At 46.1% G+C, this 20,216-nt stretch overlaps 1 protein-coding gene across 1 annotated transcript in view; it reads right to left on the reverse strand.

Moving 5' to 3' along the window:
- LOC137518175 (phosphatidylinositol 5-phosphate 4-kinase type-2 alpha) overlaps window positions 1-20,000 on the reverse strand; it is a 160,112-nt gene extending 140,112 nt beyond the window's left edge. The window contains exons 1-2 of the mRNA XM_068235609.1: window positions 19,886-20,000; window positions 18,872-19,473 (exon numbers count right to left, since the gene is read on the reverse strand). Of these exons, the coding sequence (XP_068091710.1) occupies window positions 18,872-19,012 (141 nt within the window). The 5' untranslated portion in view covers window positions 19,013-19,473; window positions 19,886-20,000. The remainder of the gene's footprint in view (window positions 1-18,871; window positions 19,474-19,885) is intronic.
- Window positions 20,001-20,216: the final 216 nt, after the last annotated feature.

Below are 20,216 nucleotides of genomic sequence, written 5' to 3' on the forward strand. Positions count from 1 at the left end.
TCGCAAGCTTCCTGCCTGCTTCCTCAGAGACCAAAACAAAAAGACCTTTGGCCTCTGAGGAAGCAGGCAGGAAGCTTGCGAAACGGCTGTCAGACCTAGCCTATCTGTGTTTTCTGTCTGGTGGGGATGGAATAAACAAGTGGAATCTTTGCAACACTGCTGGTGCCCAGATCTTTGTTTCTCTATTGGATACAATGTATATTCTTTTATATTCTGTCACCTTTTCTGTTTTTCCTTTTACAAGTAATTTATTTTGTTACAGAATATGCGAAAATTGTATTGCTTTTGATTCAGTTTGTCACTAAAAAGAATACACAAGTCATAAGCCTCAACTCTAAAACTCTCTAAACTCTATTCTATTACTCATCATGGTTAAAATGTTATCACATGTCTTGGGTAGTTTTGCGAAAACTTTCCCAAGTTTGATCATAATTATGAAAATGACTTATGTTGGATTGAATTTGTCCTTAAAATGTTAAAATTATACTACATGTGCCTCATTCAGGGCCCGTTTCCACTATCGCGAATCCGCATGCGGTGCCCGCATGCGGATTCGCACAGTCAGTACAAGTGGATGGGACTGTTTCCACTTGTGCGTTTCCCCGCACGTTTTTCTGTGCAGAAAAAAATCTGCAGGGTAGGGCCCTCAGAATTCGCCTGCGTGTGGAATGCAGGCGAATCGCACGCAATGTATTTAATAGGGAAATCGCATGCGTTTTCCCCATGCGTTTTTTGACGCGATTTCGCATGCGATTTCGCATGCGATTTCGCATAGGTACCCATGTTAATTCACACAGGCAGTGACATGGTTAAAATTGCATACAGCCTTACCTATGCGAAATCGCGGCAAAAAACGCATGCGGAATCGCACCCGCATGCGATTTGCCTGCGGTGATTCGCCGGCGATTTCGTAACGCTATAGTGGAAACGGGCCCTCAGTAGCAAACTGGTGGTGCACTCTCCACAACTGCAGTTTGCATTAAGTGGTTAAAAATTACCTTTTCAATCTGCAGTCAATTGTAAATTTCCAAAACTGATGCAAAGCACAAATTACACCTCCTTCCAAGCCAAGAAATACGTACTCTATTTCACTATGGATGGCCCAGATATTTTTCTCTTCCTGCATTAGTAAACTGCTGAAGAGAGCAAGAACCTTTATTACTTATTCTGCACACCTGCAGCAGCTGAATGTGACTGACCACAGCTTATAGAATCTCCTAAAATGAAAAGTCTCGCTTAAGGGGCCCATACATCTAACGATTTTCCCGCCGATATACAGCAGATTCGATCTGCTGTGAAATCGTTGCACAAACGCTGACAGAACGATCGATTTCCGTCCAAAATCAATAGTTCGACGATTCCCATCGTTCTGTCCGTGCGGAAGATTTTGCTCGATTGGCGGCAGGTCGGGAGTGCGTCGGTATCGGCATTCGAATGCCCGACGTCTGACGCTCGCGGCAATATATTACCTGCTCCGCCGACGCGAGTCCCCGCTCTCTCCACTGTCACTTCTCCGTGCTCAGCTCCTCCAGCTTCACTGAACTTCCTGTCCCGCCAGGAAGTTTAAACAGTAGCGTACCCTCTACTGTTTAAACTTCCCCGGGCAGGAAGTTCAGTGAAGCTGCAGCCCTGGAGCCCAGCGTGGATAAGACAGCGGAGACCGGGGGACTCGCGCCGGCCGGATCAGGTAATGTATGCGGTGCGGCAGCTTCACAGATTGAGATCGGTTTCATGCTGAAATCGATTCACAATCTGTTTGCAGTAAAGGAGCCATACGATCCCTCTCTGATCAGATTCGATCAGAGAGGGATCTATCTGTTGGTCGATCTGATGGCAAATCGACCAGTGTATGGCCACCTTTAGGATCACTGTGGAGTGGTTAGTTGTTTATACGCATACAAACAAGGTGCTAATAATGAAGGGACTGCTTATTTCCTAACAAAAACAGAGTTTCACTTTAGGGTAATTCAACAGTAACTTAGTTTGGAATACCTGCAGCACTACATTCTGCCTATGTTTGCTTAGGGCGCTTACACTGTCTGTCAGTGTCCTACCAACACAGGTCTCGGGGACAAAGCAGATTTGTTGTTTATCACCTGTATCTGGAAGGTCAAAGCAGACAGGATGTGTATGTACAGTACAGACTTCAAACTGACGGCTGACAACAACCACTATCATTTCTGCCATCTAAATTAGACCTACGTGCATACCTTTTAGTGTACATGAGACAGAAGGGACTATACAAGCCTTAAGGCCCATACACACGTCGGATTTCCGCGAACGACGGGTCGTTTGAACGTCCCGTCGTTCGCCCCCTAAATCCGGCGTGTGTACAGGCTGTCGTTCGCTTGATAAGGGCGAGCCCGGCGGATCGCTCAAACTCACCCTTATCAAGCGAACGACAGCCTGTACACACGCCGAATTTAGCAGGCGAACAACGGAACGTTCAAACGACCCGTCGTTCGCGGAAATCCGACGTGTGTATGGGCCTTTAAAGAGCAAAAAAAAAAAAAAAAAAAAGGTCTGAATGGCAGTAAACATATGTAGTCTTTCCACTGTGTACAGTTAGATAAACATATAAAGTTTACATCTGGTACATCATAGTGGATAGAACAGACTAACCTCTATATCTGTAGTAGCACTTCCTTATTTCTATAGTACACCCTTAGTACACACGTGTGCCCCTGCTAAACCACTGCAATAGCGCCGCTAAACGGGGGTCCCTTGACCCCCAAACCCCCCACTGCGACACTTGGTCGCAGACTTGGTCGTTCCTAGAGGCAGGGCCAACGGCTGCAGCCCTGCCTCCAGTCGCGTCTATCAGCCGCGCATCGCCGCCTCTCCCCCGCCCCTCTCAGTGAAGGAAGACTGAGAGGGGCGGGGGAGAGGCGGAGATACGCGCTGACAGACGCGCATGGGGCAGGGCTGCGGCGGTTAGCCCTGCCCCAACCAGGAAGCGCTCCCCCGCATTACGGAGGGGGATTTGGGGGTGAAGGGACCCCCGTTAAGCCGCGCTATAGCGGCGTTTAAGCAGGGGCACACATGCCCCTGCTAACTCTGAGGTCTGAAGCGAGATTTATTCTCGCTTCAGTCTCTCTTTAACACAACAAGCTGCAGTATTATAGCAAATGTCTCACTAGGCCTTCACATTTTGGGGTTGATTCACTAAACTGTGCTATGACAAATAGCACGCCTTATCAAAGATAACACGCCTTAGAGAGCAGCACAGCGAGTGCTACGAACTTATGCCTGCTAAGTGGCAATGGCACTTGTTCTGCCCTGAGCCCCTGCGGGTTCGTATCGCTCACTATGCTACTCTGATAAGGTGTGTAAACTTTGATAAGGCGTATTATCTTTGATAAGGCATGCTATCTCTGATGAGGCATGCTATCTCTGATGAGGCATGCTATCTCTGATGAGGCATGCTATTTGTCATAGCACAGTTTAGTGTATCAACCCCTTTATGTATTGTCACCACCAAAAAAAAATCCATACAGGTTATTTCAGGAAACAGTTTATGCAAAATCACTGTACAGCAGCATATTCTGCTTTACAAAGAGGACAGGAAGTTTAAATGGCACCACACTGCACCAGCTTCCAGTAAAGTTTCCTCAGAGTGATGGTAATCAGGCAAAAAAGATCCATCTTTAGGCAGCAACCTCGGGGACACCCTGTACGTACTTCAGTGAGTATAATGTAATTAAAAAAAAGTGCTTCATTTTTACAATAATTATGTATAAATGATTTAGTCAGTGTTTGCCCATTGTAAAATCTTTCCTCTTGAACCGGGTAAAATTATTTAAAATAAACACATGATGTACCTGCAAGTTAATATCACACACTTACCTTGACTTCGGTTCCTCTCGGAAGCTCACCACTTCCTTCTTACAATGATTCCTTCCAGTTTTGACAAGATTTGTCAGAAATGAAATATATCAATTGCTGTCAGTTATATCTGAAAGATCAACTGATGTTTGCGTCCTATGGGCGAAAAGCGCTTTACAAATGTTATTGTATTGTATGTGCAAGGTAATGTCCATGTTTCCCTATGGCGCAAGTGGGCGATATTACAGTTTAACACTGCTGTGTGCTGACCAGAAAGCTGTTAAGGGGTAATGGCCATTTTTAAAACGGAGGATGGAGAATTCCATTGATCACAGTGGACAAACAGGAGGTGGAAGAGGAGAAAGAGATTGAGGAGTAGACTGCACGGGAGATAAGTATGACATGTGTATGTTTATTTTGACTTTTAATTTTCAGTTCAGGTTTGCTGGAACGATCAAGGATGACAATTTCAGACAATCTGAAATGTTTGTAGCTTTATTCAGGATAAAACTGCTCTGTGCATTTTTCATTTGGTGATGTTTGAGCTACAAAGCAAGAAGAAAAAATATGTTTGGGCAGGCAGCAAAGTCCTGCAAGTACAAGGTTAACATAACATCCTGTAGCTGAACGGTAACATATAAACTCAGAAGGCCTCTTTCCACGTGGGGAGATTCCTTTCATCCCTTTGCTGTGATTTTGCAACACACACAGGTGAAGAACATATGTTTGTATAAATCACTTGTGTGACATTAGCACAGGACAGACAGATTTGTGTGCACAACTGCAACCGGAAAATACAGAGATGAACCATTTTTCTTTCGCTACTCGCAGTTGCCATCCGCAGCCTCTCAAGCAGGGGTGGAAGGACAATGTCGCACACCGAGGGATTCGCACACGTATCTTTGCACTCATTTGTCTTGTGATTTCTCCAACGAACGTGGCTTTACCTCTAGGAACAAAACTGCAATACTAATGGATGGTCCGTTCGGCCCGAAATCGGTCGCATCGTCAATCGGGCATGTTCTTGGCAGCACCAATTTTCATCTAATTGGATTATATTAATCAAATCGGGTGGTTGATTGGCCGCCAAGTCGTCTGATGTGTGGCCACCTTAAGAAGCTGCAAATAGTGTTAAGGTAGCCATACACTGGTCGATTTGCCATTAGATCGACCAGCTGACAGATCCCTATCTGATCGAATCTGATCAGAGAGGGATCGTACGGCTGCCTTTACTGCAAACAGATTGTGAATCGAATTCAGCCTGAAACCGATCACAATCTGTGTTAGACCCGCCGCTGCCGCCTGTCCCCCCCCCCCCCCCCCGCGCATACATTACCTGACGCTGGCTCCCGGGCATCTTCTCCGCATCTTCTCCACGCTGCACCCGCTCCATCCCGGCGCTTCCTGTGTCACTCCGTGACCAGGAAGTTCAAATAGAGCGCCCTCTATTTGAACTTCCTGGTCACTGCAGTGACAGGAAGCGCCGGGATGGAGCGGGTGCAGCGCGGAGAAGATGCGGAGAAGACGCCCGGGAGCCAGCGTCAGGTAATGTATACCTGATCGGATCGGCCACCGCTAGCGACGCGCTCCCTACCCGCGGCCGATCGAGGGTAATTTCCCGCACGGCGCGATCGACGGACCGATCCGATTTCGGGAGGAAATCGGATCGGCGGGTGCGTTTAGCGCGAACGATTGGCAGCAGATTCGATCCCAGGATCGAATCTGCTGTCGAAACGGCCGCGAATCGGGCCAGTGTATGGCCACCTTAAAAGTGGCCATACACTTAAGGTGGCCATACACTCGTTAGATTAGCAGCAGATAGATCATCAGATAGATTTCTGACCTATCTGATGTGTTTAGGAACATTTTTTACTAGGAACAGATTTCCAATAGATTTCAGTTTGAAATCTATTAAAAAATCGATCTGATGGCAAAATGATAAGCAATCTCAACAGATCGACCTAGATTTTCCAGCCTGCCAGATCGATTGAAATCAATCGAAATCGATAAAAATCGGCCGCAAATAAGTAAATTGGTCAATCGATTTGCAATCGACCAATCGATCGATTTTGATCGATCGATCAGAAATCGGCTGAGTGTATGGGCCCCTTAATAGATGGCCACCAGATCGCCCATCACGATACCTCCTTCTCTGAGAGGAATCTATTAGCTGCCCACACACGTCCCCCTGCCCCCCCGGGCGGAACCACAAACAGCCAATCAGATTTCACCCATTCACATCAACGGAAAAAATTTAAAAGGCTGCCATTCTCACAGTAATAAAGCCAGAGTCCCTAAAAATTGGCACAGTAACCGAATTTAAAAATTCAGGGAAAGTGGACAGAGCATAAAACAGCCTATCATTTTACATGAGAAACAAACTGCAGCCATTCTTACACTGTTAATGGCAGTGTAAGAAGGGGTGACTGGGATTAATATTCAGGAAAGTGGGTGGAGCCCACTACGGCCAATTAAAATTTACCAACTAACTTCCATTGGGGAATATTTAAATTGCTATCATTCTTACACTGTTAATGGCAGAGGCATCAATCCTGGTACAGTTGGTAATTGGGTCACTGGGGTTCAAATTCAGAAAAGGGGGCAGAGCCACAAATAGCCAATCAGATTGGTTTGAGTGATTTCAATGGAAAAAAAAAACTTTAACTACTTCCATTCTGACATAATTGATGCCAAGGACCCCAAAGCTCACAAACTTGGTAATTCATTGACTGTGTGCAAAGGTAACAAAAAGTGGATGGATTCAACAACAACAAAATACTTATCCGGGCAACGCCGGGTCCTCAGCTAGTGCTATAATAAAAGCAGGTTAGGGCTCTGAATACATTTTGCCTCAGAAGCAATAGACCGCATATCACAGCTGAATAACCTCATTCTATACTCCATATTCCATACCCTACATTATACAGGATGCTTTACAAAGGTGTAATGAAAGATTGATAAGTCAGCACGTTTTTATCATCAGCCAGAAGGCTTTATAGCTAATTTATGATGAACAATGCAAGTAGTTTTATATCATGAACCCCCGTGCAGATATACCATAAATGTCAAACCATAAAACTCACTTAAATATTAATCACAGGCAGAGCCCAATCGCAATCCCACAACGCTGTTTCATTTCCCTTTTAGCAGCAGAAGATGGATACTGAACACAAAAATTGACACTTTTTAAAAAAAAAGTCTGAAGTAAAAAGTTAAAGGAGGAACTGCAAAGAAAATAACAATGAATAAAAATGCTTCCCCCCCTTCCCCCCCACAATATTACTTAAAGTGGATCCGAGATGAACTTTTACTCATTGCATAATCATGTTCCTTTCCTATTGTTTATAGGGTGTTGCTCAAGCCAAATACTTTTTTGTTTTTGTTTTAATACTCTAATTCCCTATAAATTAAACAAGCCACACCCACAGGTTTTCAGAGAGCCAAGGCACTTTCAAACAGTAGCAAGGGCTCATGGGAGCTCAGTCTGGGCAGGAGGAGGGGGAGGTATTACTAGCCAGAGATTTCAGAGGCCTAGGGGAGGAGGGAGGAGGAGGGGGGGATTAGGTTTTTTTGCTCAAGATACAGATAAGCCTGCCTCTGTGTAATGTTAACAAACAACATGGCTGCTGTCATTGTATCACAGGAAGAAATAATCATACTCTATTTAAGCTGTTTGCAGCTAGATTTGCTGTGTAAACTATCCAAACTTTAGATAAGATATATAGACAAGTTACTTGTTATAGTTAGTTTTTCATCTCGGATCCGCTTTAATAAATTAGTCAGTCAGTGTTTGCCCATTGTAAAAGTCTTCCCCTTCCCCGATTTATATTATAAATGTAACACAGGCCGCAACATCTTTAGTAGTAGCGGAATGTTTGCTGAGCGGTCTAGAGCTAGTACAAAGTATACCAGGCCTCCCAAAATGCTTTGGAGGTGAGAATTCCACATATCAGTCTAGGCCAGGGTTCAGGAACCCTTTTGGCTGAGAGAGCCATAAACTCCACATATTTTATATTCATACTGATGGATGAAAGGCAGTTGGTCATACCATTCTTCGTGGTCAACAAATATTACCAGGAAAAATATATTCACTCAAAATTAAGTGGAGTAAGTATACCTATTAACATACTTCTACTGACGGGATTAGCTGCATGCTTGTTTCAGGTGTGCGATTCAGACACTACTGCAGCCAAATAAATCAGCAGGACTGCCAGGCAACTGGTACTGTGTCAAAGTAAATGATTATGGCAGCCTCCATGTCACTCTCGCTACAGGTGTCCTTTAACTGTTGATTTTTCCCAATAACTTCACATTTCTAAAAAGAAAGGTTCCTTAAATGACAACTGAAGAGGGATATGGAGGCTGCCATAATTATTTCCTTTTACGCAATACCAGTTGCTTGACAGCCTTGCTGATCCTCTGCCTCTAATACTTATAACAATACTAGGCCTAAGGCCCGTTTAAAAATAGGCGGTAGGCCCTGTCCGCACCCCCCCCCCCCCCCCCCGCACTGCCTCTCCCCCCAAAAGCTGTGCAAGACTCGTGCGCACACTCACCACTCACGCACCCTGGCTCCAACCTCCTTGTTTTCAGATGGCCGCCCGCGTGCTACACATGCGCAGTAGCGCCAAAGCATGGACACAGGGGCAGGAGGGGATGCAGAGACACAGGGAAATTATTATAGAGGATACCCTGGACAAGCATGCAGCATATCAGGTGTTTCTGACATTGTCAGAGCTGACAAGCTTAGCTGCCTGCTTGTTTCTGGTGTGCTTCAGACACTACTGCAGCCCAATAGATCAGTAGGGCTGCCGGGCAACTGGTATTGTTTAAGAGGCAATAAATATGACAGCCTCTATATTCTTCTTACTACAGTTGTCCTTTAAGTATGTCTGCATCTAAGCCTCGAAGATGACCCCAGCGCAATATATTAGAAAAAGCAGAACTGGTGGAAAAAAAAAAAAAATTAACCACATCTTCAAAACAAGGCCATAGTTAACTGTGTACAGGAGAAGAATCATGCCTCTCGAGTCATTGCCTCTTCTAGGAAGTATGCTGGCAGCATTAGAGAAGTGAAAAATAGGCACAGTATGATGACAATGTAACCTATGATCTAGACATGCACCAGGATCTCTCTCCATCATTGAAAAGGTGCATGCACGCATCCAGTTTTGATTGCCCAATGATTGGCCAATTCTACCGCTTCAGAGCTCACCTACATGGAGGTGGTGAACTTAGCCAGTATTGGCCAATTCATATTTTCCGGATGGTAGCGCAGTGGTTACCACTCTCTCCTTGCAACGCTGGGTCCCCGGTTCGAATCCCAGTCAGGACAATATCTGCACAGAGTTTGTGTGTTCTCCCCGTGTCTGCGTGGGTTTCCTCCGGGCACTCCTGTTTCCTCCCTCATCCCAAAAAATACAGAAAAGTTAATGGGCTTCCCTCTAAATTGGCCCTAGATTACGATACATACACTACACAGTACATACATAGACATTTCACTGTGGCAGGGATTAGATTGTGAGCTCCTCTGAAGGACAGTTAAATGACAAGACAATATACTCTGTACAGCGCAGTGGAAGATGTCGGCACTATATGAATACTAAATAATAATGACCCTCACTAGCCATAGCCATGTCAGTCAGTCATCCAGAAGACTTGGAATAGTGGGAGGAGCAATAAACAGAACAATTTGTGGGAAGGCCGGGATTGAAATTACAATTTGACTTCCCACTTGAAATTATGGCGCTGATAAAAAGAGGTAAGTAGGGGTATATGTGCACCAGGATATCTCTGTTTGCACTGAGAAGAGGACACATTTTTAAAAAAATGTGTTACTTTTTTTGCAGGAGTTTCATCCTATTTAAAAAAAACTTAATTTTTTTTCTGAACCCTTATGAGGCCTGTCTAGGTCAGTTAGTAAACAAATACAGCAACAGTACTTTTAGTCCTTAATTCAATGTTTTATAAAGTTTCACAGAAATGGTCCCAAATCTGTACCTTATGGCACACCAGCTGGAAGCTCATAGCTTTAATCAAAACTCTGGAAGCTTTAGCTATATTTCCATTTTCAGAAACCGCACAGGCAAAAGGAAAGAAAAAAAGTGATATGCATTACCAACTGCAGCCACCTGTAGCAAGTGGTGATCAGATGTCTTTTAATTCACTAATCCAATTAAAATTACATCGATGTCATTCTAGGATTTGGAACGGTTTGACTAAAGAAAAAAATAAAGTTCACGCTGCCTATGCAAAGGTAGTTACAAAATCACCTCACGCCAATAGTAAAGTCAGCATAAACATGAGTTGCAGCAATAGCCTATACCCTCAGAACAGACAGAGATTGCGTCAAATTGTCACAAATAAAAATGTCAATCCTGTACAAGAAAAGATGGAAGGTTTACACCTTTCCTCAACGTATTCAAATGTGGAATAGCAGCTGAAATGTCCAATCAGGTAAACAATTGGGGGTGATGCAAATATACAAGCATGAGGAGCGCACTTGTCTGTCAGTTTTCTGTACAGGTTTTTCTGCATGCGTTTTCTGCATACCATGTGTGTCTGCATGTGGGACAATGCATGCTTTTATAACTAATAAGAGTAAAAGCATGCAGTGCCTTAGTGTGCTCTAGCAGTTCAAAAATTGCAGATGATAGCTGAGAACTCGTCTTACAGTGACGGCCCGACGCGTCATACTACGCATGCGTGCAGGTATGTACGCGTCATCACGCTAGTTCTCTGTCAGGTCCGCTACGGCGGCCAGACAGGAGGACGGCGGTGATGGCTGACACCTGAGAGATGCAGGCGTGATCCAAGGTGGGTGTGTAGGGGGGTGTGAGAGACCCTAGTTCAAACGCACCAATGAGAACAAGTTAAGACAGTTCCCCATCAGGTCCACTATATACAAGGACCATTATGATTGGTGATAATGAAATCTGTGGTTCATTGGTCAGGTGCACTCCATGGATAGTATATAAAGATGGTTTTTGTCAGGTTAAATGTATTTCACTTACAGCAAGAGCTTGATAAAGAGGTTATCCTCGAAACGTCGCCATGTATTTGCTGTGATGAATTGACAAAATAAAAAGAGCATGAAAATTACGTTGGATGGTGCCGGCAATCTTCTTCCAAAGTTTGAATTGTCTGGAGTACTGCTGGACTGAGCCTTGGCACATCCCCTTTGGGCAACTGGAGGCGTGCATCACACTTACCTACGATGATAGCTGACAAGCATGTTCCCAGCCTTAGGGAGGGTTCACACTTATTGCGGAAAACAATGTTTTGTTGCTAAGTTACTCTCAGTGTTTTGAGAGTGATCACAAGTGGGCGTCCAGGCTAATTGCTTATCAGTGTGAGTAATTATAGCCTGACGTATTCCCGACTTGAGAGAAACTGTCACTTGCATACCTAAATGTTAACTCTTTCAGGCAGAAAAAGAAGAAAAAGGAAGACAGCCTAGTTATTTGTATGCTTAGCACTGTACAGCACATGTCTATCTCATTAGGTCAGATATACTTTAATAACTCCAGCTGGCAGCTAGATTTTGAGTTTCTCTCTGTGGATAATCTCTTTATACAAGCCTGGCTCATGAATTTCATAACAATCTGTCCCACTCTGATGTCTGCATAGACTTCCTCAGACTCACGTGCCTGTCCAAGCATGGGTGACAACCAATGCGTTGTAGACAAATTCTCCTCTGATCAACTGCTTTGTCTGCCAATGCTGCAGGAAGCCCCCTGCTTTTCTCCCGCCCATACAGCAGCACGTGCAGAGCCGTGCAGGAGTGCAAATGCTGTCTATACAGGGTTTTAGGGCTCGTTTCCACTCGAGCGAATCTGCATGCGTTTCCTGCATGCAGATTCGCTCAACCAATACAAGTGGATGGCGCTGTTTCCACTTGTCAGGAATTCTGTGCGGCTCGCTATGCAGAAAAAATCTGCACAGCAGAGCCGTCAGAATTCGCACGCCGCACACCCGCACGCGAATCGTCGGTAATGTAACTAAATAGGAAAACCGCAACCTCTTTAGTCTTGCGGTTTTCCCGGTGTTTCCGCGTGCGATTTCGTCTAAAAACCCATGTCAATGCTTGCAAATCGCGTCGTTAAAACCGCGGGCAATTCCGCGTGAAAATCCGCATGGAAACGTCAACGAATCCGCACCGCATGCGGATTCGTTGACGCGGTTTCCGCGAGCAAATCGTGCCGCTCAAGTGGAAACGTACCCTTAGTGTGCTTTCCAGCATTTAGACTATTTATTGCCTGAATTCAAAACTGGTCCTTTAAAAGCCGACTTGAACTCAGAACTTCCTCTCTGCTCTAAAGATACGCAATAGCATAATGTCCTTTAAAGAGGACCTGAACTCTTGCACAGGACAGACGGAAAACAGAGAAATGCACCGTGCGTATTTAGAAAGTTTAGCCTAACTCTCTAAATACATACAAGATGCATTTCTTTATGTTTTCCTTCTGTCCTGTGCAAGAGTTCCGGTCCACTTTAAGGTCTCCTCCATTCAAAGCAAACTGCAGCAAACACCAGCACCGGCTGTTATTTGGTGACCTTTGCAGGAAGTGTAAAGATAATCGCTGTTACCCGAAGGACTGCAAGGACGCTGCTGCTGCCCTCAGACTGCTGACAGCTTCTAACTTCTACAAAGGCTGACAGTGCATTTCTTCCCAGCTGTACTGTAAGCCAACAGCCACATAGACATTCCTACTGTACATCCTGATAGGAGAGGAAACACCAGTCTAACAGGAGCCCAGACAGGACTGAACGTCGTCAGAGGCAACCGTTTCCTTAAATGTTCAGCTCGGCTCAGGGAGGAGCCTCTGCCTGGAGCAGCAGCCGCTTACCCTGCCTCAGGCAATCTTAAACCTACAGCAATGCTACAGACCTAACAGCATAGAAACTCTCGGCACAGGCAGAATTCCTATGCATGCATTCTACAGATTATTATTTAAAGCAAACCTGAATCAATTTTAAACCAAAATAATGGAAAGTTTTTCTTATAAATTATCTCAAGCAATCCTGAGGCGAAAAAAAAAAAAAATACTTACCTAAGACAAGAGAAGTCTCTGGATCCTTCAAAGGCTTCCGGTGTCCCCATTGAAATCAGCGCCGCTTCCTGGGATCCTCTTGTAAATTATAGTAAATTGTAACTTTGATACTGTTCATGCACAAGCGTGGCCATGCTACACTGCGCAGTAGCACGGAGCCGTTAGTGGACGGCGCAGACTGACTCCGTTACAGCACCTTAGTGGTTAACCACAGGGCTGTGGAGTCGGTACAAAAATCATCAGACTCCTCAGTCTATGAAACCTCCGACTCCAGGTACCTAAAACTCCTCAATTCCGACTCCTTAGTCTAATTTTTACAAGGGCTATGGATTTGGCTCCAATTCCAGGTACCCAAAATTGCTCCGACTCCATGGCCCTGGTTAACCATTTTAGTACTAGCGGTCTCTGCACCCTTAAAGAGACTCTGAAGCCCTTTTAACCACCTTAGCGGTATGGACGAGCTCAGCTCGTCCATTACCGCCAGAGGGTGCCGCTCAGGCCCTGCTGGGCCGATTTTGATCAAATAAAGAGCAGCACACGCAGCCGGTACTTTGCCAGCCGCGTGTGCTGCCCGATCGCCGCCGCTCTGCGGCGATCCGCCGCGAGCAGCGGCGAAAGAGGGTCCCCCCAGCCGCCTGAGCCCTACGCAGCCGGAACAAATAGTTCCGGCCAGCGCTAAGGGCTGGATCGGAGGCGGCAGACGTCAGGACGTCGGCTGACGTCCATGACGTCACTCCGCTCGTCGCCATGGCGACGAAGTAAACAAAACACAGAAGGCCGCTCATTGCGGCCTTCCGTGTTACTTTTGGCCGCCGGAGGCGATCAGAAGAACGCCTCCGGAGCGCCATCTAGTGGGCTTTCATGCAGCCAACTTTCAGTTGGCTGCATGAAATAGTTTTTTTTTTATTTAAAAAAAACCCTCATGCAGCTGCCCTGGCGATCTTAATAGAACGCCAGGGTGGTTAAAATTCATCTTTTTATTTACCAATCCCGCTGTGTTTAACCCCCCAAACACCAGGGCAAAAATCCACGACTTTCCTGGTCGTGGATTTTGCTGCTCAGAGAGGCAGAGCTTTGAGCTGTAGTTCTGCCTCCATTCACGTCAATCAGTGCTAATCACTAACTCTCCCCCGCCCCTCTCAGTGAAGGAAGACAGAGGGGCGGGGAGAGGCGGTGATCAGCGCTGATTGACGGGAGTAGAGGCAGGGCTACAGCACAAAGCTCTGCCTCTACTAGGAAGCGCTCCCCCAACATTGCCCCGGAGTTTAACAGCGTTCTGCCGCGGGATAGCAGCATTTTAGATGGGGTGATAGTGTAGAAGGGGATTGTTCAATAAAAAGAGGAATTGTAAGAGGTTTCCGACTCTCTTGAAGGACCAGAGACTGCTGATGCATGAAATCGGAATAACGATGAATCGCCGCACATACCCGCCACACGCCGGGAACCTCAGCCACCCACTCTGCCGTCTCGATGACAGCAGGGTTCCTGTGAGATGGTCAGGAGCGGTTTTCATTGGCTCCTGACTCTGCCTATCAATGTAAGCCAATGGGAGCTGTTTACGTTGATAGACAGGATCAGGAGGCAATGAAATCGGCTCCTGACCCGCTCACAGGGCTCTGCCATCATAGAGACGGCAGAGCGAGTGAGCTGCGGCGGAGAGACAGCGGCGAGATCGTCGTGAGCAACGAAAGCGGCGAGAACACACAGCGTTGGTGTATTGCAATCTACACCCTGGCAGCCAAGTAGCCATCAAAACAGGGAGTAGATTTAAATTAGCGTGGTCCTTAACTAGTTACCAACCCAACACTGCACCAAATATGCCACCAGCAGTGAAAGAGTACTTCTGAACCGGGCATGTGCAAGTTCACAAACCGTACCTGCCCAGTTACAGGAAGCACTCATGCATATCACCGGTCACATGCAGTTCTTGAACGTACACAAGCCCAGTTCAAATGGTCTCTTTCACATTTATTGAGCATGCACGGTTTGTGAACTTGCGCACGTCTTGGGCATGTGCACTCATTCACGGCCGCAGACACATCTATTCTGAAAGATTTGACTGCCCGGCGGTTGAATATTAAAAAGCTGCCAAAACAGGTGACATGGGGGAACATTGAGGCTAGGTTCACAGTGGGACGTTACAGGCGCACGTTAGTGCAGCTTGTAACGCACCCCACCGCACAGCAATGAAAAATCAATGGGCTGTTTACAGTGCCCACGTTGCGTTACATTGTAACGCTCCACGTCAAGAGAAAGTACTGCATGCTGTGCGTTATAGGCGGCTAAGCCGCGTTAGACTATTTGCACATGCTCAGTCATGTTGGGGAGGAGGGGAGAGCGGCCCGGGCACATGGCTAATTAATATTCACTGCACGGTGTGACGTGCAGTGTTTACTTCCCGGAGCGTCGCTCTGTGCGGCGATTGGCCGGGCGGGACCACGTGATGCCGCATGCGTCCAAGAGTACGCATCACGGACGCCAGAGTGAGCTGCACAATGCGGCTCAGTCTGACATCCACATCAGAGAACACCAGGCGTTGCGTTAGGGGCACGTTATGTGCCCTATAACGTCCCCTAAACGCAACGTCCCACTGTGAACCTAGCCTTAAGCGCGCCAAGAGCTGTAAATGATTCAGCCAATCACAACGCTTTGTGCTGGAGAGGGTGCTGTGATTGGAGAAGTGTTCCCTATGAGGTTTTCTGCTAAGTCTCCTAAACTAGATTAGCACCTCTTGTTCTAGAAAACTTTTAATTCGTAAAACACATTGATCGATTAGATCACAGGTGTCAAACTCAAGGCCTGCAGGCCAAATGCAGCCCTCCTTGCCATTTTATGCGGCCCTCGAGTTTTAATGTGCATCATTGTAAACAGTAAAATACCAAAAGCCCATTTCATTCCCAAAATTGGCATGGGGATTCAAAGCCACCTGTGTGGCTGGTAAAACACACCTCCCTCCCCCCCCCCCCCCCCCCCCCCAGTATACCTGCTCCAGCGATGCATCTGGTCTCTTCTGTTCTTCCGGGCAGCTACACACTCCAGTGTTCTCCCCAGATTTTTTTTCCAGCCGGGTGGCATGAAATAGTAGCCGGGTGGCATGAAAAAGCAGCCGGGTGGGGCGAGATGAAAATGCAGGGCAACTCTGCCTACAGCATAGGAGGAGGTGAGCCGATGACAGCCGGGTGGTCACCAAATCTAGCCGGGTGGAGCACCCGGCTAAAAGAGCCTGGGGAGAACACTGCACTCTATGCTTGCACACCTCCAGTTTCCAATCACGTGACATACATTTGGAGCCAGAGGTATGCAGCATAGAGCGTGTGGCCATCAGGAAAATCAAAAGAGACCTGAATCAGGGAAATACTAAACTGCTCTACTTTGCTGAAGGGGGGGGAGAGCAGGGCCCTTACGGTTGCTATAGTTACAACACTTAGTTTGAGACTGTTAAATCTTAATAAACAATTCAGCTCACTACATAAACCATGTGTTAGATTGTGGGCCCTTACATGATTTGCGTTTGAGACCCTTGGATTAGATAGATCCATTGATCCTCCCTAATTGTGACACACGTCCTATAATCTTAATAATAAGCAATACTACCGGTAATCTAAAAGGGCATCTCAACACAAACTTTCCACAAAAAGATTCAGCGAGCAGATACTAGTGACAGCCAGTCAGTAATCAATCATGCTTTAGGCTGCTTTACCCTTATGATAACTGAGAAGGTTCTATAGTGACTGTACTTTAAAGTACCACTATCGAGAAAATGTAGAAACTTTAAATTTGCATTTATTCATATGTATAAAAAGGTACATTTCTCCCTGAATAAAATGATCTATAAATACTTTTCTCCTATGCTGCCGTCACACAAGATTGTAAAAGTATGACAGAACTGACAGGTTTTAGACCAGTCCATCTCCTCATGGGGGATTGCCAGGGTTGTTTTTTTTTCAAAAGCACTTACTGAGTAGCAGTTGCTCAGAATAACTACAAAAATAGTAGGTAGGGAGCCAGGCTGACATCTTTGTACAGACCTTTTCCAGGTAGTACTTTTTGTAAAGTATGAAGGGAATACTGAGAATCCCTCCCTTATGAGGAAATGTACAAGTCCAAAACCTGTCAGTTCTGTCAGACTACCTCCTGTACATGACCGCAACATAATAGAAAAATAATTTATACCTCATTTTACCTGAGGAGAAATGCCCTTCTTATATGTATCTGTGCAAAAGTATTCTAAATCTTAATTTTTTTCATGATGGTGGGCCTTTAAACAATATTTCTGCTTTTTTTTTTTTTTTTTACGCGTGCGATGCTTTATTAATATGGATTGTGTGTCCCTGTAAGCGTACTGCATTGAGCATTAGCTCAGACTCCACACACTGCAGCACACTGTCAGCCAGCCCAGACCACATCTGTCTTCAGAGCCCTTCTCACCAGCTGGGACAGGCAGCCAAGCAAAGAGACCAACGTGACAGTCCCAAACCAGGAAGCCCTCCATGCATCCATCTCTGGCTCCCGTAGTACTGCACCATCAGAACAGCGGTCATGTGTTCATATCAATGCTTACGACTGCCTGAGATTTTGCCACACTGTACTAATCACAATTGTGCAGTTTTCTTTAGTTTTTTATACACTTTTCCCCACTGATCTTCCTGAGGTGGGGGAGTTGGTTATATGACAAAGCAGCACGATTTTGCACCTTAAAAAAATATCTGCAGTGAGTAGAATATGGGAGCTGCCATCTTGTTTAGCTTTGATAAAGCTTTTTAGCTTGGCTGTGATGGCGATTAGGGATGTGATCCTAAATTTGACTTTCCATTTTTTTTCTCTTGCCTGCAATGACAGGAGAAATAAGAAATTCTAAGCTCATCCCTGATGCTGATCCTTTGACTGCAGCAGATAAGTGTCAGACACCCGGAACAAGTATGAAGAGGGTGGAGCATGAACAGCAGACCTGCATACTGATTCTGAGTCACCAACTCAGAAAATATTAAAGACAAGAGGATCAGCAACTTGGCAAAAACTCTCACTCAAAGGAAGCCAGCAAACAACATCTGCATATTCCGCTTATTTTCTGTAATGTGCGACTTTGAGATTTCATGTCTCAGTGTGGCTGATCACTAAAGAGGCAATCTACAATTCAACCTACCATTACAACAAGAATTGGCAAAACTAAAAACTTACCGCTAGTCTACTTTAGGGGACCCAGCAGGAAACCTCTTAGGGAACAGTTGTCCAATCACAGCACCCTCTACAGCACAAAGCATTGTGATTGGCTGAACAGTGTGGGCGTAGTTAACTACAACCGGTCTGAAACCTAGCAGTTTGAGAGGGTGCTGCTCACCCAATCACATTGGCAGGATTTCTCTACGAGGTTTTCTGCTAGGTCCCCCTACAGTAGACTAGCGCTCAAAAAAAACTTTACACAGGCCTAATCAGATTTGCGAAAAATTGGATTAACTATTTGACAGCTTGCTTGTTTAATTAATTAAGCAGTCAAGTAATCAATAATTCGGTTTCGGAATCGATTACCTCAGTTAAGTTCTGCTACGGCCCCCGCTAATTCTGGTACCCAAAAGAAGAGAGAAGAGAACACAAACTTAAATTTTAAGCTGTTTCTAGTTGACAGGCTCATAAAGTCATTAAAAAAGCAGCAGTTTAAATCTGCTTTATTACACCCCTTATAGATGGTACCTGGATTCCAATTTAACGCTTTCTCTCTCTCTGCCATGAGTGGTATTCACATGGGAAGAACTGGATCTTTGCAAAGGACTAAACAGTAATGCTTGATTTCTGATCAGCCAATCAGCTATCAGGAAATCCACGATTGGTTTCTGAATGATTAACCCCCATGCAGAGTTTATGGTTTAGCCCAGGTGAATGCCACCTCCTGCAGGAGGAAAGTATTGCCCTCAAGTTGGGCTTTACCCTCGTTCTACGAGTGCCAAGATACCAGCGCGAGTCGCAGCAAAACCGCTGCTGTGTGGATGGGATCTTACCGAGTGATTGACTCCCCACATCAAGACGCTGAGCAGAGGGTCGCTGGCACGGAACAGCTTGACTTTCTGAGCCACGAAATGCTTTTTCTTCGTCTTGGTCTTGCTGGCCAAGGTGGTGGCGATATTGCCAACAGCTGCCATGATCGCCAAAAGATCCAAAGTCAGGAACGTCAACCAGGACACAAAAAAAAACCAAGCAAATCCACAGGGATTAATGTCTCACCCAGTCCTGAATGGATAAGGATCCCGTAAAGTTTGTAACTGAAGCATAGAAAGGGAGACAGAGAAGTGGGTGAAAAAAAAATCAATCCAGACAGCAACTACCCAGGAGGTTTGTAGATCCAGCCCAGAAAAAGGAAGGACTCTTTGGGGAGAGGAAGAAAGAGAGAGATGTCTGTGATCTCCCAGATCTGTAGGCGTTTCCCTCTATCTCTTCTTTCTCCCACATCCACAGATCTGGCCCCCTTCTTGTCTTGCTGTGATGCCAGGCGAAGGGTCTGATCACCTCCTCCCTCCTGCGTGCCCAGAGTGGCTCCTATCCATCCATCTCCTCTCCGCTTGATGACAGCAAAGAAATGATGCTGCAGCAGCAGCTGTGCCCACTGCAAAATACAGACAGATAGATAGATAGGTAGGTTTGCTGCTGGAGATTGCACAGCCCCAGCACATACACCCACATAGGCATGCACACTCCTCCTGCAGAGAAGACACACATGCACTCCCCTCCTGCAGAGAAGACACACATGCACTCCCCTCCTGCAGAGAAGACACACATGCACTCCCCTCCTGTAGAGCACACACACATGCACACCCCTCCTGCAGAGCACACACACATGCACACCCCTCCTGCACAGCAGACACACATGCACTCCCCTCCTACAGAGCACACACACATGCACACCCCTCCTGCAGAGCAGACACACATGCACTCCTCTCCTACAGAGCACACACACATGCACTCCCCTCCTGCACAGCAGACACACATGCACGCTGCAGTCCCGCTGCCAGCCTCACCAGAAGTCCTGTGTGTCTCTAGTGCCCCTCTGCCATGCTAGCCTCCTGCCCCTGCTGCAGCTGCTCGTGCTGCTGGCTGCATCTTCCCAGCGCTTCCGGCCGCCTGCAGCTCCACACTGACAGTATGGGAGGAGGAGATGGGAAAGGAGGGGCGGTCGGGGACGGCCTTTTTTTTTTTTTTTTTTTTTTTTCTCCATAGCAAGGCGCTGTAGCGCAGGATTTCTTGGTTTCATCAGCCAGTGCCCTGGGCAAAATACGCGCGGGAGGGCGTGTTTATTTTCCTTTTCGTTTTTTTCGTGCCCATCTCGTGTACCGTAATTTGACAGTAGAG

Source organism: Hyperolius riggenbachi, chromosome 5 (assembly GCF_040937935.1).
Source record: "Hyperolius riggenbachi isolate aHypRig1 chromosome 5, aHypRig1.pri, whole genome shotgun sequence".
Classification (NCBI taxonomy): Eukaryota; Metazoa; Chordata; class Amphibia; order Anura; family Hyperoliidae; genus Hyperolius; species Hyperolius riggenbachi.